Raw genomic sequence first — 17,473 nt, 5'->3', positions numbered from 1 at the left:
CTTGAGTATCCAACAGGAGAGGCATCGAGATGAGAGAAGAGTCCTTGCGAACCGAGCTGTAGGAACGAAGGAACACGCTGAGCCAAGCCAGACAGTTCTATACAAATGGCTCAACGTTCCTTCAACCCCCGAGTCCCGAGCCGTGTGCTATCAACACCCATGTTTCCGGGGATAAATCGTTGAGCAGAGTGCAGGTATCGTAAGGTGTTTCGTAACAATGCTCGCAGAGAGAATTGGTTGTTTAGCGTCGGCGCTCAAACCAGGGTGAAGCCCCCATGACCGCGACAGATTGGTCCATTACCCAGTCGCCTACCCCGAGGTAGTTGTCAATCCAGCGCTTTATATCTTTGTTATCGGAGAGGGCTTCGGAGTTTAGACTGGGGCTATGATGGCCACCGCGTACAACGCCCGAGCGGGGTACGCGGAGGTCAAATAAGTTAGCAAGAGGTTCGCAGGCGGGGAGCTTGTCATCACGGTTCTTTTCTCAAAAGCACCGGAGGTGAGTGTGGGGTTTGAGGGAGGGCGGTATTTACGTGAGACCAGTTGAGCGCTTGACGCCCGCCAGGAAGGCAGAAACTACGAGAGTGCATATTAGCCAGCTGGATTTCAAGGAAAGCTTCAGAAAGATCTGCTCAGACGTTTACTCACAGAGAACCGCGTCAAAAGCGTAGTGGGTGAGACGGCCGAGCTGTTCGGAGAAACAACGGTGAGGTAAGTCTTGTGCCAGATAAAAGTATATTGGCTGGTAAAGTGAGTTCGTACCATGATTGCGAGTATTGAGGTGGCGGGATGTACTTGAGAAGGCTTCTGGCAGGGTCAAAAGGGTTTAAGAAGGTATCTATGGCCTGCGGACACAGCTGGACATGAATGAGTCTTTGGTAGCATCTGAACCACCGGACTGGATCATGAGGCACTATCACATGACAGCCAGCCTCCGGCATTCTTACCTCAGCCAGATTAAGCTCCAGCCTCAGTGGCTGAGGCGTATTGAGGCTGGTGGCTTATCGATAAGCAGATCCCACCGAAATGCCGTTTCTGTGCAAGTTCGAACTGTCGAATTAAGTGTTAGAATTTGTCACGTTCTGATAAAGAAAGACTCCAATATACGCAGGCAACACTGGCACGATGCGGAGCGCCACCCGCAATGCCCAGAAAGCCAGAAACAGAAAGGCCGGTCGCTGCTCGTCGTTCATGCTCGATTTTCCGCCGTTGCCGACGAGGGGCCAAATTTGCGGTGGGAACAGGCCAAGAGACTTGAAACGTCAAAAGCAAATATAAACGATTGCTACGTAAAGGTGTAGATCCAGAATAGACTGGCCCAGCTTGCTCACCGGCCTGCTAGTATACTTTTCAATATTTTTCTGGGTCTAAAGGTACGCGGGTACTACAGTAGAAAACGTTCCCCAAAAAGGCGGAGATAGCATTGGCCAACATTTTTCCCACCCGCCCCTCACTCGCTTTCTTCTCTCCCTCCCCCCTCCAACTTCGCTCCTTGCAAACTTGCTATCCCCTTTCTGCTCTCCAAATTCAATTAGTTTGTTCAGCAGTCAAAATGGCAGCCAGCTCTTCCCTCGACCACCTTTCCAACCGCATGAAGCTGGAATGGACTTCCAAGCTGAACACCGAGATGGTTCCGGCGAAGAACTTCCGTCGTACCTCCATCATCGGTACTATTGGTACGTCTTGGGGGAAAAACACGACTCTGTAATCTTGAATGAAAGACACGCGTGTGATGCTTTTTTCTTTTTTGCTCGAATCCCACTGCTAACGCACAATGGCTTCATAGGTCCCAAGACCAACTCCGTGGAGAAGATCAACCTTCTCCGTACTGGTACGATAAGCTGTCCATAGTCAATAACCAAATGAGAACTGACTGATATGGGTATAGCGGGTCTGAACGTTGTCCGCATGAACTTTTCCCACGGTTCATATGAGGTGAGATTTTCTTTCTTGCTTTGAGAGTCTTGGTTTACCCCCACCGACCCCCTCGGGCACAGCGCCAAGTAGCCATTCACTAATCTTGACATTAGTACCACCAATCCGTGATCGACCACGCTCGTGAGGCCGCCCGTGTGCAGGTCGGCCGCCCTCTCGCCATTGCCCTGGACACCAAGGGCCCTGAGATCCGTACCGGTAACACGGTCGGTGATGCCGATATCCCCATCAAGGCTGGCACCGAGCTCAACATCACCACCGATGATGCCTATGCCACCGCCAGTGACGACAAGAACATGTAGGATATCCCCCCCAAGCGGGCGTGTATGCTGGAAGACTGGTTCAACTTTGCCCGATACAACCAGTGACTGACGATTGGCCGATCCCCAGGTATCTTGACTATAAGAACATCACCAAGGTGATTTCTGCTGGTAAACTCATTTATGTCGATGATGGTATTCTTTCATTCGAGGTGCTTGAGGTTGTTGATGACAAGACCCTTCGCGTGAAGTGTCTTAACAACGGCAACATCTCCTCCCGTAAGGGTGTGAACCTGCCAGGAACCGACGTAGACCTTCCTGCTCTGTCCGAGAAGGACATCAACGATCTCAAGTTCGGCGTGAAGAACCGCGTTGACATGATCTTTGCTTCTTTCATTCGTCGTGGCAGCGACATCCAGGCCATTCGGGAGGTCCTAGGTGAGGAGGGCAGTGAAATCCAGATCATTGCCAAGATCGAGAACCAACAGGGTGTCAACAACTTCGACGAGATCCTTGAGGAGACTGACGGTGTCATGGTTGCCCGTGGTGACCTTGGTATCGAGATTCCCGCCCCTAAGGTGTTCCTCGCTCAGAAGATGATGATTGCCAAGTGCAACATCAAGGGCAAGCCTGTCATCTGTGCCACCCAGATGCTGGAGTCCATGACCTACAATCCCCGCCCCACTCGTGCTGAGGTATCCGATGTTGCCAACGCTGTCCTTGATGGTGCCGACTGTGTCATGCTGTCTGGTGAGACCGCCAAGGGCAACTACCCTTGTGAGGCCGTGAAGATGATGCACGAGACCTGTCTCTTGGCTGAGGTCGCCATCCCCCACTTCAGTGTCTTCGATGAGCTGCGTAACTTGGCTCCTCGCCCCACTGAGACTCCTGAGTCCATCGCCATGGCCGCTGTCAGTGCCTCTCTGGAGCTCAACGCCGGCGCCATCATTGTCTTGACCACCAGGTATGATGAGAACTCCTGAAAATTCCTCGTTCTGCGCGGGAACTAACAAACTCCCAGTGGTCGCACTGCTCGTCTGCTGTCCAAGTACCGTCCCGTGTGCCCCATTCTCATGGTCACCCGTAACGAAGTCGCATCCCGAGTAAGAGCCTTCATCACCCCTAAGCCTTTCGCAAAAGTGCCCTGCTAACAAGGCATTCTCCAGTATTCTCATCTGTACCGTGGTGTGTGGCCCTTCTTCTTCCCCGAGAAGAAGCCCGACTTCAACGTGAAGATCTGGCAGGAGGACGTCGACCGCCGCCTCAAGTGGGGTATCAACCACGGTCTCAAGCTGGGCGTCATCAACAAGGGTGACCCCATCGTCTGTGTCCAGGGCTGGCGCGGCGGTATGGGCCACACCAACACCGTCCGTGTGGTCCCCGCCGAGGAGAGCCTCGGTCTGTCCATGCAGTGAAATTGACGCCACCGTAGCCTGTAATCTGGATCAGATCTTATGCTCGAATCTTCTTATGTTTTAACGTCGGTGCGATGGTGGGATAAATACCTTGCTTTTATTTCTGTTTTCCTCATTTCATGATTTCCTTTGCTCGCTCGAAAGCCGACCTCGTCCCGTGCGGTCCGGACCATTGCTTGTGTATTGAAGATGTTGATGCATTTCCATGTATATGAGACGAATGTTATGCCTTCAGGTCAAATGCGATACCAGTTAGCTGAGGCATTTTCTGTTTCTTGATTCCTGTTCCGAGCTGAATGAACCAAAGTCCTCGCTGCAATTTGAGTTCCTAGTTAGTTCCGCTCGTGCCGGCTCCGCGCTGTAGATTGGTTAATGTAGCGCTGCTATTGCACGTAGTTATGCGACTGCCTCTGAACATCCTGCAGTATGAGGAAGTATTCAAGGTACTGGGCAGAAAAAGAAAGAAGAAGTTTGCAGCGAAAGATAATCGGGACGCATGACGGGATTGCGGGGGCCCACGAAAATCGCGCCGAGGCTTTCTTCATGTGCTATTAACCTTAAAACGTCTTGACCATGCGTGCTCCCCACGGAGTTCCCACCGACCAGCAATGAGCATAGAATGACAAGATGAGAACATCTAGAAGCCAAAATTCACTTGAAATGAAGAAGAAAGATTATGTGGAGGCGACTAAACAACACGAGGCACGCGATCCAGTTCCGAGATTCGCCGAGGGACTCGGGTTAACGGATTCCCAAAAAGGTACCGCAATGCCTGAGGAAGGGGTTTCCCGTGCGCTTCTCGATCAGTTTGGGACGAATTGAATTTGGGACCCTAAGGACTGCGGAAGATCGATTGCTCCTAGTGGTTGTCTGAATCTAGCTTGTGAATTTCTATGCTGGTTCCCCTGATGTACATGTTTCTACCCACAGCCCATCCAATTAGCACATTGCAGTGTTGAATATTCGACATTTGTGATATGTGCACTGGGATGCCGGACCCATCTGGGTGTTATGCATTGACATGACTGTCGTTATTCATCAATCGTTATGCAAAAGCAAGAAGAAACAAACCAAACTAAACCAAAGGAAATTTCAGTCCAGTGTGTTGTGACCAAGACAACCGTCGCAGCCAAAGGCTGCTCCTATTCCCATCTATCAATGTCCATTTCAGTGACGTTGGATGAGTTGTGCTCGGGGTACCGTGGCAATGACATGGTTCCCTGGAATTGGTTCCAGCAACTAGACTCGTTAGTATGATATGACACAATGCGATGAGGCTGTTCACATACCTCGGAGCTTGGAGAACGTATCTTGCCATTGCTTCTCGGAACCGATACTTATCTCCCTGGGACTGGTGACAGTAGGGCGATTACGGCCACCGCCAGCAAAGCCCCGATCTTTGATCCACGACTCAAGTTTCTTGTCCCAGGTATAGGTGCGAATGCAGTCGATGATACCAACGACCAGCTCGCTCCGCTGATCATCGATCGCAATCATAAGCGAGTAGTCCATAACATTCTGACGACCAAGGAACAGGGTATCGTTCCACACACTCTGGCTGAGCAGTTTCTTCGAGTGTTCACGCGAGAACAGTGGTGTCTCGTAGATGAAATCGACCATGTTCTCGTCCAACAGGACCTCGTCGCGTTCACCGGTGCTTTCTACCTTGCGGTTTCGCATGGAGCCCTTCAGGTCGAAGATCCGGTTCGGGACACGGTCATAGAACAGGTTCTCCATGAGAAGCAAGAACCAATTGAATTCGGTCCCAGTGACGGGGTTCTTGATCGTGACTTGGTAGAAGCCGAACATCTTGGCAATTGCGGACGGCAGTTCGTGGAACAGAGCCTCGGACATGATCTGGAAATAGGCGGGCGCAAACTTCAAGAAAGCCTGCGTCTCAATGGTAGAGAGCGATTTCAGAATGAATCGGTCATCTAGCGTCTTCAAGAACAAGGATCGAGTTTTCCCGCCCTTGGAGTCCCATTTTGCGCAGCGCGACAGCGACTCCACGATCCGGTCGGCCACGCCGCACTTGACGCGAAGTGCATGGAATTGCTCGGTATAGAACACCTTGCACCACATCTTGGCCTGGCCTTCTGTGTAGTGGTATAGGACATGGGTACTCTTGGATTGCAAGAGAGCTTGCTCAACACGAACCTCATTCGCCGCTTCGGTGTCCGTGCCAGAAGTCGAAGGCCCATCTTCGGTCTGGTACTTTTGTTGGCTGATGGCCAGTTGCTCCTTGTAATTAGGATGATCCAAAGTGAATGCCACCAGAGAGCTGGGCTCATCCTCTCGCACAACAATATCAGAATCGGCAAAGACATGATCCATAACACTGAGAGGGTAGTCGAGAGTAGACCAACCACTAGCGGATCGCTCTGACCAGAAATTGGTGAGCATTTTCAATAGCGTCGTACGCTCATGCTTTCCGAGGTCCTTGAAAGATTCCTCTTCGGCCAGTTTGGATTCTTCTTGTGAATCCACAGGATGGAGGTCCTCTGCTGTAGGCCTGTCCTCGTCACTAGCCGCATCATCTTGGTCATCTCCTAGCATGAGTTGTGAGTCGGGGCGAGGTATTTCCTCGGGCTCGAAGGATCCCTGGGAATGTTCGACAGAACCAGATTTCGGGGTAATCTCTTCGGGGTTTGTTTTGCCCATGTAATCATCACTTTTGCGACTTGATTCATCCGCTGGGAGTCGTGGGGCTAAGACAAGTGGCTCTTCTCCGTCAACCCGTGGCTCTCGTTCCCCGACAGCTTCTCTGACATTTCGATACACTTCCACAATGGGCTTAGATGAAGCAAGGGGGAATGCGCGTGACTGTGTACTCCGAGCAGCTCGTCGCTGGCGCTCCCGCTGGCGTTCCTTCTCGAATTCACGACTCAATTGCTCGAAATGCCTGGTCAGACTTGGCACGGACTTGTTGGCCCTTGTGGGCTTCGGAGGTTTGGGAGTAGAGCGCGGGATGAAGGAATGCCCGGAGGGAAATCGACCATTCTTTAGAGCAGTCAGACGCTCTTTGAGCTTTTTATCTGATGATTTGCTGGGTTCGGCCTGGGGAACCGCCGCCGGCTCAATGGAGGTTGAGGCGTATTTCAACATTCCAAAAGGCGAGCTTCTGCCGGATCTGTCTCCCGGCTGCTGTGGTGGTTGAGACTGGGCACGCACAAGGGGAGGTGAGCGCCCCTGAGCGGATTTCCTGAACGCTCCCTCAGCGAGTCGTGGAATGCCTGAAGGTCGGTTTGGCGGGGTACTTGGCGTTCTGACATTTCCGTCCGAGGGTTGAAGCTGGTCATTTTGGAAAGCCCCCGGGCCCTTGGATTGTGAAGGGTCCTTCTGATAGTTGTCATGATGAACTTCATTGAGAGATTGGTCAGGAATATCGCTGTGACGAGGAACCTTCTTTACTTGCGACGACTGATCGACAGGAACCGCCAAGTCCAAAAATCGAAATTCCTCGTTGGAAACAGCTTCATCCTGAGGAGAAGCCCTTTTACCATTGATGGCCTCCGCAACCGGGGAAGATTCATCAACCGGCATTGGCAGCGGAGGCATATCAGCATCAACCGGGGGAGTACCTCGGTATTTCTTGCCAGCATCCTCTTCCACGACAGAAACTAGGACGTCCTGAGCCTTTTCTGGAGACAAGGTCATGCGACGAAGCATTCTGGGCTTTTCATCTTCCCGAACGTTCTCGTCACTTGCTTCGGGTGGTGTATGCAAAGGATCCTCTGGGTTAACAGAGGCATCTTTGTCAAGGAAAATCTTCTTGATCTGCAGCCCTGCCAGTCGTTTGATATCCTTTTCAGACGGCAGAAACTTCTTTTCAAATTCAGCGAAGATTGTATCCCATTCAACCACCCGCTCTTGAACGGAGCGCAACGCTTCATTGAGAGGAATGATTTCCCAATACCGAGAGCCAGTGTATTTGTCTTGCAATTTCTGGATCAAAGCGAGATGGTCTTCTTTGGCCTTTCTCGTCAGACCCTCAATTTCTTTCTCACATTCGCTTAACAGCTCAGGAAGGACGTTCTTGACATTGATGCTCTCTAGACGCGCGAGGACTGACATCATGAACTTGTTGAGACGGTTCTCGGTGCGCATATAAACGTCATTCTTCATTCTGAGGTCATTGTCCACCTTCCAGGTGACACGGGGCCGAGGAACAACGATGTCCAAAATATGAATCTTATCATACTGGATGCGAAGCGCCATGTCCTGGAAGCCAAAGTAGCGTAGATAGTCTCGCTGGAGGTCATGAGGACAGACCTCGGCCCGAGCATGCAGATTCCTACCCCAGAAACATATCTCTAGATACTTGCCAAAGGAGTATTTCCATGTAGCCTCAGACATTGGAGTCACCTGGGTTTCATTTCCGCAAATTTTGCAGCAGCTCCACATCAGGATAGTGTTTTGCATCCCTCGCACTTTGGGCGGATGAGGCTGCACAAGCACACTTACCTGGGCGTCACCATGGACATATTGACGATGATGCTCGAGCATGAGCTTCTCACAGCCGTTAGCAGTACAAACTGTGTTTGCAGTATGACAAAGGTCTTCAACATATTGTCCAACTGTACAGTCAGGCTCAAGCATCACATCATCCCCGTGCTCGTTGTAGAACTCAATGGCGAAGGTGTCTGGGCCAGAACAGGGGATTGACGTAGTAGTACAAACAAGACTATATAGCACGACAATATTTTGATGGGCATAGGGATCAAACATATTGGAGTTTCCAGAAACGTAAGCCTCCCACTGTCGTTTCTGGGTCTGGTAGTGGTAAAGAACTCTGTCATATTCAGCATCGTGAGCCGCTCGAAGAACTTCCTTGACTTTCGGAGGAGCATCGTGAGGCGATTCATGTACCATCTCGGGGGTGATGAGAATGAACTTTTGTGGCTTGGCCTTCTCTTCAAGACTTTGCTCAGAATATCCGTCTTGATCACGTAGACTCTTGAGGTAGTCCAATCGCCTTTCAAGTTCTCTGACACGCATGAGCAAATAAGGAGGCTCGTATTTGACGAAAGGAGAGGCGGACAGAAGCTTGGTTTTGTGATCTTGTATCAGGTTGTTGTAGTATGTTGGATGAGGGACATTGTCAGGGATCTCTATGGAATCCGCGGTGGTCGGTACTTTGTTTGAAACATCCCCAGAGCTTTTGTTGCCTGCGGTGGTTTGGGACGTCCCTACTTCCGTAGACGCGAGACTCTCCGCAGTAGCGAGAATATGGGGCTTGCTCGCAATATCACTTGAGGCTTGCTCATCATCGATACATGACGTTGGTAGTTTTGCGAATTCATCTCGCATGAGGCAAGTTTCAAGCCGTAAATTATAGACCACATAAATCATAAATTCTGTGATCTCTTTGACTTTAGCGAGTATCTTTTCATTTGCACCACGCAAGACGATAGTGCATCCCAGAGATTTCGGGCAACCAGAGATGTACATGTATGTTTTTTTCCGATTAGCGTAGACAAATGTTTTCACATCGAAGCTGCCACATTCACTGTGCAGTGTAGTAGTGAGTAGCTTGTCCATGGATGTCACGATCCTAGTCTGCGTGCACCTTGAGACGGCTTCAAGTACAGAGGGTTTGACATTGTATGCGGTGGCAATGCCGGCTCGACCAAGCAGTTCGAGAGCCAAACCGGAGATATTGTTTTCAACAAGGAGCAGTGTGGGTTGGAGCGCAGCAATTCGGCTGACAAGGTTTTCGAGGAATTCACGTTCCTGTCGAATGACAGGCTCGAGGCTCATGAATTGCTGCTGGTGACGTGCATATTCTAGAGGGAATGTGAGGATCAAGATGTTCGGATGGGAGATGCTTCTTTGCATGCTTTTAAGCGCCAAGTTCTTCGTGAAAACAAGCCCAGATACGTAGGAAGTGTCTCCAGGCCTGCCACCAGGGATCTTTTTGAGTTTAACGTAATGACGAATATCCATATCATCTCCACGGAGAACATCAGGATTAACTTCATCTGCTGCTTTCAACAGAATTGGCATCAAAGAAGTCTCCCAGCTGTCCTCATTTGGCACAGCAGCTTCCGTCAAAAGTTGCCTGAGCAATCTCCGCACATGTTGCAAGCTAGCCTTGTTCAATTCGACCGGTGGTGCTTCTCTGCCCCTCATCGACGAACTTCTCGTCTGCTTCGCATGGCCGCTCTGGTGATTCGCAATTGGAGCACTTTCTGGGATGTCAGGAGAAAATACCAAATCCTTTGAAACCCTGGGAGACGGACGATGTACACTGCTGGCGACACTCAGGTTCCGACGACGTGAAGAACGAGGTAAATTCACAGCCCTTGAGCTGCTGACGCTCGCTTCGTCTGGGTCTCGATAAGACGGGTTCACGCTGGGAGTGCTTCGGTCCCCAAACGCAGAACGACCCTTTTTCATTGCAGCAAAAAGACTGCCAAACAGAGCACGGTCATTTTCGCCTCCGCTCTTAGACAGGTTATTATCGGAGAAAGTAGACATGAGGCTAGGTTGTTCATCACCACTTGAAGCATCATCTGAAAGGTATTGGGCCAAGTCAGGGTCAATGATATTGTCTTTGTGGAAAGCTGGAAGCCGAGAGCCAGAGTTATACTCATCTGCATGACGACGCTGAAATGGCGCCCGGTCGTCATGCCTAGGCTTAAAGCTTCGGATGTACTGTTGATGCGAAGGATGACGCCTATGGCCGGTTGTATGAGGCCTGCCTCCCATTGATGACTTCAGGGACCGGGAAGACGTTGGCCTTGCTAGGGAGCGATCGGGTTTGATTTCAAGGACTGCCGACTTATTATGCCCCTCTCCTGGCCGGCGCGTGGCTGGAATGGCCATCTGTGGGGTCTTGAGGACATGCTCGATAGACTGAGATACAACTGAAGATGAATCATCGTCGTCCACAAAAGCCCGGGAGCCACTCCCCCAACTAAGCTCAGAAATTCGAGGGTTCACAATATTAGGGCTTTGTTCGCTATCAGAGAACTCGGAAGAGTCATCGTCGTGACCATTAATCATCACCTCACAAGGCTTGCAAACACGGATAGACCCGGGTTGACCAAAGCGGATACCGGGAATCAAGAGCGTGCATTTTGAGTCAAAAATCTGCCCACATGTACGACAATGATGTTTCCTTCGAAAAGTTGTGAAAGGCTCCCCACAGTGAAAGCAATCTTTCGCATTCTCGTCACGCATCCAAAAATCCTTGCTAAGTAGCCTGCTCCGGAGCTGGGAAAGCATTCCATCGCCGACGGCTTGTGGGCGGGTCTCCTTTTGTGTCTGCTTGGGAATTTGTGCAACAGCGGTGTTCAAAGACGGCAACGAAGCTATCGTGGTCGTACTCTCTGCTGTGGATGCTCGAGACATCCCGTATCCATGCGATCTATTATTTGGCACTGGGGGTTTTGAGCCTTCTCTTGATCTGGAATGTACCGGGTTGTTTGAGAGCTCGGTATTGCTGACCGCTTCCCCCGTCACTGAAGGTATGCTATTTGATCTGGATACAGAGGCCCGAGGGGAAGACCGAGAGAGCCCCTTCGGTATTGCCGAGATTGCTGGTTCATCATAGCCAAATGACAGGCGAGAGTTCGATCTGCTTTCATTCTGTTGGGGTGTTGACTCTTGCGTCTGGTCAGGGTGTTTAGAACTTCTGACAAGAGCAGGCTGAGAATGGTCAACGAGTCCGGGCTGTTCTGCCGAGGCATTTTTATTGCTCTGGTCATCTGAAGCATTGTTGTTTAAAGCGAAAGACCCGGTACGCTCTAATGAATTTTGCTCTTCATTGAAGCTCTCATGAGGTTTGATGGACAGGACAGGTGAGTGAGTCAAATGTTGACCCAGGACGGATGAGCTCTGACTGAACGAGGGCTCCGTAGGGCCATCCCTACTACTGAGGCTGGCAGAGTCCGCATTTTTGTGACTCTGTGACGTATTATTGAGAGAGCTGCTTCGGGATTGCCGAGTCTGTCCGACCGAATGGACTTGGGTGATGGCAGGATCCGCTGTGCTTGATGGGGCAGTAGACTTTGTCAGGGGTGTAATGTTGTTTTTTATTCCTGGAGACGGAGAGATAGAGGTCTTAGAAGACACACTAGCGCTCTTCGATGATACCTTAGAGCCTTTCGTGGGGTTGGCGTTGGCGTTGGAAACTGCTTCTGGGGCATTTGCTTGGAAGTTTGCCATAACGGGCGAATGCAGCCTTGAGCCTTGTGATGAGTTGGTATGGGACGGGGGGTATTCCGCCATACTGGACGCTAGGTCGGATGCTGATTTGCTCATGGACCGCTCAGAGCTCGGGCTCTTGATTGCAGGCGTCTCTGCAGCACTTCGGTCCGCTGATCTTGTCCCGCCACTCACGATGTCTCTCATTCCACCAACAGACTCTCTGATACGAGAATAAAGCCCGGTGAGCCTCCCGTGTTGATCTTCCAATAATGGTTTGTCTTCTGTGGCCGGAACTGGTGCAGGCAGAGGGGCAAGGTCGTTGAAAAGGGTCAGCGAATCGGACTTGTAGGCAGCGGTGTGCATTTTGTCAAGAAGGGCAGCGTTCATATTGTCTCTTTCAGGCTGGTTCGTGGCTGTCGAAGCCTTTGGCCCACGGTGCCCCAAGGGAGTAGCTCTCGGGGACACAGGTAGGCTTGGTTCATCCTGTGGCGTCTGCTCCATGAGTGCTTGTTTGTTCGGGTTGTCTCTTGGATTCGCTGATCGCCCCGCACAGGACATGAGTGCTGCTAAGAACGAGTCATATGGGGCTTTCACCGAGTCTGGGTAAGAGCATCCCACTGTGCCATCTTTTCTTCTGATAGGGCGTAAATGTCAAAGCCGAGGTATTGATGGATCGGAGAAAAAGTAAGAAGCGACAGAATGATCATCGCCCTTGCTCTCCGCAATCTACTGAATGTTAGTTAACTATCGGCCTAATGACGTGGTGTGGCTGAGTCATCCTGCGCGTCGCGTCCACGCTTATCGTGCGTTATCGCCGTAGCTCATTTTCACTCCTGGACTTCAATGTTCGTCTGAACAGACTTGCTTTGTTAGATAATGCTCACTTCGTGATCTCTTGACTAGAGCAGGAGGCCATGTCTGCCGGCAGTTTGTGCCAAGCTGCCATTACACCATGAGTTCTACGTCTGTTACACCCTGGATCATTTCTTTCTTAAAGGAATCTTTGACGACGTACCTGGATCAGATTGAGCTAGGCGGCGATACCAAGGACGATGGGGATTGTGTGAGTTTCCAGAGCAATGGTTTGGAGCCATGGAGTTACATCCTTTCGGTAAGCCTTGAAGAACAGACTTGCCATCTAATTCTGACATGTTGCTATTCAGTGGGGGGTTAGCGGTACAGGCCATTTCAAAGCTGTGTTGATGGATCCGGAGTGCCAAATAAACGCCGACATCTTCGATGACCCCCAAGTGCAGGCACCGAACAACATAATACCAAAGCACTTTCGTATCAAGCTTCTCGATTTCAAACTTGTTCTAAAAAACCCATCCTCTCACCCTGAACTTTACTTGCACGCCACTCGCTTTCGAATCGACTGGGAGCATGGCGCGCAACGTCTTGTCGCTCCGGCAGGGTTGCGGAAAAACAAAACTTCCAAAGCCTTGTTAGATAAGGTCAGCGGGAGGTTGAAGGCCGCTTCAACGGCTACGAAACCAAAGAGCCCGATCAAATTGATTACAGCATCAGCATCATTTCCTCAGAATGATCCGCTAGATGTACAAGCAGCTTCTTTTTCGCAAATTTCTACACAGCATCTACAATCTCAGGCTCTGCCAAATGATGATCAAAAGCAAGAACGCCCAGGTGGCTCGATAAATCGCCTCTCAACGAATGACTTACTCCAGCGCTTGTATCATGAACCAAAACCAATCATGACCTCCACTGATTCCAAAACAGTGGAATCATCTCAGCCGAGTCACACTTCCAGGCAAGCCAGCGGGCCCCAAGGTCTATTTGATATAGGAGCAGAGCGAACATTTTTCGATCAAACAACCCCTCAGAAGGATGATAGGAGCCGAGAGAGTTCTTTTGCATCCCAACCAGGTCAACCAGCTATATCGCCCCTAAGACCCTGTGCCGATGATTCGACTTCAAAAAGCCTTATTACATCAAGAAGCCCTACCGCCACCGATGAATTCCCACAGGAAAATAATGCTGCATCTGGTTCCCACACTACGACCGATGCGGTGACGCCTAAGCCCGCCTCGCCGAATTTGAAAAAGAGGCGACGCGCTAGTGACGATGATCCATCAGTCAAAAATTCTGATGAGGGTGACAGCACGGTATCAATGATGCAGTCTCCCTCCAAGAAACAACGCCTTGGTGAGCATGCGGAGGGTGCATTTACCCCTCCGCCTGTGCCTCGTGATGAGGCCCCAGAAATAATAACTAGGGCGGTAGAATTAGAAAGTATTAGGGTTCCAGCTCAACTGGAAGTCGACAATGAGGACCTTTCCCCAAGGCCCGACCCGTGGGAAGGACTGGTCCGAATCGAAGATGTTCAGGTATTCATTCCTAAAGACCAGCGGGCTCTATTCGAGAGCCCCAATGAAGCCTGGATTCCCCCAAAGCCAGGTCAACCTATGCCTCACGCACATGTACCGCCTTCGCTTCTGCGGACGTGGAACAATTTTGCCGTCCAAAAAAAACGCGATGCCGAGACCAGAGAGGTTGCCGCGGAGCAGCATCTCCCACAAACTCAAGAGACCTACGAATTCATGGACTCAGACCAAGAGTCACGACTTTCTTGGTCACTGTCACCCGAGCGCACAAACTCCCCATCGGGTCTGCCCCCCCAGTAGCCCTGTGAAGAATGTCTCAGCAAGATATAATCGAGAGTTAAAGTCAGGTGAAAAGCCTACGGTGGGTGAACCTTTGACTGGTATTTTCGAGGGGAATGCTGCCGCTGCTGTCAATCACGAGTCACAGCAGAATCATAGTGAAGCCATGTCACAAAATATCGCCCGGCAACCTACGCCAGAGAAGAAACAAGTAGGACGTCCCGTGATTAATAATGAAACATCGATTGAGGCTTGGCCTTCTTTACCTGTTGACACGAGTCGACGAGAAGCAGATGAACAGCAGTCTTCTCCAGGACAAGGCAGCCAATCACGACACCTAGAAGCAACTCACAAGTCATCAACACCATCGAGTCCACCGGTATCAATTATTGATCCACCGAACATCGAATCGGATAATGAATCGATGATGGAATCATCGGTTCCGCTGGCTCTTGGTGAAGTTCTACCCGATCCAACTCAGTCTAGTCAAACAGGAAAAGATTTCAGAAGCTCAGGAACTTCTCTCTCTGGCTCAAAAGAACGTGTCCAAGTGAGCGAGACACCAGCTTTGTCAAAGGGCCTTATCAAAGGAGCTGAACCTACTTCGTCCAACTCGTATCCCTCTCCTCATGCCCATAAGATCTCTTCGTCACAGTCCCGAATTCTGAATACATTACCGTCCCATGCAAGCTACGAGGGGGCTCAATCTTCGAATGAGGCACCTAACTTTACTCAAAGTGAAGGCAGCGAAGCGATTCGAGTGGACTCTTCGTGGACCCAACCACAAGCCAGCATGAATTCGACCTCTCAGTCACAAGATGCGTCCACCAACTCACAATCCGATGTTGTCCTTGACTCTTCTGGGCCAGCCCAACCGCACCAGATCTTCTCGGCCTCGCATACAGGCTCTCATGGCCATCCACCACCATCAGTAGATGAGCTAGGATCACATGATCATTCCCAGTCACAACCCATGGACACCACTCAAACGTCACCCCTGCCAAATGAGGAGGTCAAAGCTTTGGTAGGGGGAAACCCCTGCCCCTATCCGGTGCAAGAAGCCGATATCATCAAAGAGGAGCCGAGAACAGCTCTATCTATCAAAGACTTACTTGCCGAGTCCCCTCAATCACCAGGCTATTCTAGGCGGCTGTTCATCAGCCAACCTGTCTCTGACATAACCGTACCTGGGAACGTACTTCATGCTGACGGGGACAAAGTTTCCGATGTTTCGTCCGAGCCTGCGAAATCACAAGCCCCTGCCAGTGAAGTGAACGAACCCGAAACCGAACCCGATGATCATCTGCCGGTGATTGGCACTCGTCAAAAAGCCCTCTTTCCTAAGATGGAATCACCCCTGAGCCGCTCACACTGTGTTCACTCCAGAAGCACTACTGGCGTTGGTGCAGAAACTGACACAAATGAGGAAGAGATCGACGAGACAGATATGGAAGACATAGATGAGTTCGATGATACCCGTCATGAGACAGCCAGCGTCGAGCTGGGCGATGAGTCTTTTGTCTCGAATGCTGGTCAACTCGCTGCAGAGTCTGCCTCATCTGAGTCGGAAGTTGAGGATGAGTGTGAAAGCGAGGACGAGAACTGGTTTGTATCACTCCGTCACCTACGCCAGCAGCGCCCGGCTTGGTCTGATGATCCCAACACTCCGTTTAAGCGCTGGGCGGAAGCCGAGCTGAATTCTTTGCGCGACCGCACTCGACGAGGAGGCGCTAAGGTGCTACTTGATGAGAAGGGCGTGGTTCGCCGATTAACGAACAGGTGATGGACTGGTCATCTATTTTGATCATTTTCGAATGTTCCCGATGCGCTGTCATCATGTACATTACCTGATTACTATTGATATCCCAAATTCTACACATATTATGAACCATAATCACCATGTTCACCAAAGTCGTCATATTAGTCTAAACCACTAGTAGTATAAACTCACGCTGGTTCCTGCGAGATCAGACCCAAAGCTGATAGCAATCTTTTGCGCAAGCTTGCTTTTCCCAGAACTCCAGCAGCCTTCGCGCAACTGCTTCTGGCTGCTCCTCTGGTAGCAAATGTCCACAGTCTGCAATCGCATAGCCCTCGACATTAGCCGCAAACCGCTGAGCCATAGCAGCCATGCCCAGTCCAATGGAGCTTGCTCCACCCAGCCCTAAAACAGGCACTTGGAGAGCAGCTTTGTTAAGTTCTTTGTTCTGCTCTGCGCTCTTCGCGTAGGACCGATAGTACTCGAAGCCTTGGCTCATTACCCCGGGTTTTGAATATGCCTCGACATACGTCGCCATTTTTTCTGGCGACAAACCATCTGGGCTCGCCGTCTTCCTATTGAAGAACCAATTCAGCAGCTCTCGTTCTCGACCACGCGTCAGGAGTTCAGGAAGATCCGGAAGGGCGTTGAAAGAGAATTGCCACAGGCGAATGTTCGCCTCGTGGGACAGAGGATACTGGAGTGGTGCCATGAACCCAGGTATTCCCCCATCCATGATACAAAGTGACTTGATTCTCTTGGGGTACTGGACAGCCCAGGGATAGGATATCCAGGCACCCACATCGTGGCCAACAAGATGATATGACTGCTTCTCGTCTTGTAGGGCGTCGTGGATTGAATCGGCCATTATCTTGCTAACGGCTTTAGTGTCATATCCCAATTCAGACGGAGACGACTCTCCCAGTCCTGGAGGATCCAGCGCGTAAAATCGATATTGCTTTGAAAGGGGCTCGAACATGTCGCTGAACGCTTCGGCTGTCTGTGGCCAGCCTGCTAGGAGGACGACAGGCGGCCCTTGACCACCGACTATGGCGCGGATGCCATGAAGTAGGCGCTTGGTCTGCCAAGTAACTCCCATCACTTCTCTCCGAGCATGAGAACTGAGGGGAACTCGTCGTGCAGCTTCAGGTGGGTACAGTTGATTAAGGATAGAGTATACTTTTCTGATACGAAAAAGATAATAGTTACAAGCTGGTGGTAGAAAGATGCTGCAATTTATACTCGCTATGCGCCGTAGAATGACTCACCAGGCGTATTCATTTTTCTAACGGCTGTTTCGATTCCCATAATTGCCAATTTCGCGCGCGG

General features: G+C 50.8%; 4 protein-coding genes across 4 annotated transcripts; 2 read left to right on the top strand and 2 right to left on the bottom strand.

Moving 5' to 3' along the window:
• Positions 1 to 1,552: 1,552 nt before the first annotated feature.
• On the top strand, positions 1,553 to 3,610 carry N7468_005250 (pyruvate kinase CDC19; the record flags this gene model as incomplete). The annotated part of the gene is made up of 7 exons (XM_058474547.1): positions 1,553 to 1,676; positions 1,787 to 1,831; positions 1,889 to 1,935; positions 2,031 to 2,233; positions 2,326 to 3,159; positions 3,217 to 3,298; positions 3,362 to 3,610. The coding sequence occupies 7 exons, from the start codon at positions 1,553 to 1,555 to the stop codon at positions 3,608 to 3,610; spliced, it is 1,584 nt and encodes a 527-aa protein (XP_058330287.1).
• Positions 3,611 to 4,891: 1,281 nt separating this feature from the next.
• N7468_005249 (1-phosphatidylinositol-3-phosphate 5-kinase FAB1) lies at positions 4,892 to 12,265 on the bottom strand (the record flags this gene model as incomplete). Its single annotated transcript, XM_058474546.1, has 1 exon — positions 4,892 to 12,265. The coding sequence occupies one exon, from the start codon at positions 12,263 to 12,265 to the stop codon at positions 4,892 to 4,894; it is 7,374 nt and encodes a 2,457-aa protein (XP_058330286.1).
• A 451-nt stretch (positions 12,266 to 12,716) lies between these two features.
• N7468_005248 (uncharacterized protein) lies at positions 12,717 to 16,168 on the top strand (the record flags this gene model as incomplete). Its single annotated transcript, XM_058474545.1, has 3 exons — positions 12,717 to 12,875; positions 12,928 to 14,389; positions 14,454 to 16,168. 3 exons carry the CDS (start codon positions 12,717 to 12,719, stop codon positions 16,166 to 16,168), a joined length of 3,336 nt encoding a protein of 1,111 aa, XP_058330285.1.
• A 184-nt stretch (positions 16,169 to 16,352) lies between these two features.
• Positions 16,353 to 17,243, bottom strand: N7468_005247 (alpha/beta fold hydrolase; the record flags this gene model as incomplete). The annotated part of the gene is made up of 1 exon (XM_058474544.1): positions 16,353 to 17,243. The coding sequence occupies one exon, from the start codon at positions 17,241 to 17,243 to the stop codon at positions 16,353 to 16,355; it is 891 nt and encodes a 296-aa protein (XP_058330284.1).
• Positions 17,244 to 17,473: the final 230 nt, after the last annotated feature.

The sequence above is a fragment of the Penicillium chermesinum genome, assembly GCF_028974085.1.
Source record: "Penicillium chermesinum strain IBT 19713 chromosome Unknown utg000004l:1.0-3345178.0:1.0-3348027.0, whole genome shotgun sequence".
Classification (NCBI taxonomy): Eukaryota; Fungi; Ascomycota; class Eurotiomycetes; order Eurotiales; family Aspergillaceae; genus Penicillium; species Penicillium chermesinum.
The sequence above is the reverse complement of the archived record's forward strand: the minus strand, read 5'-3'. Positions and strand labels throughout refer to the sequence as shown.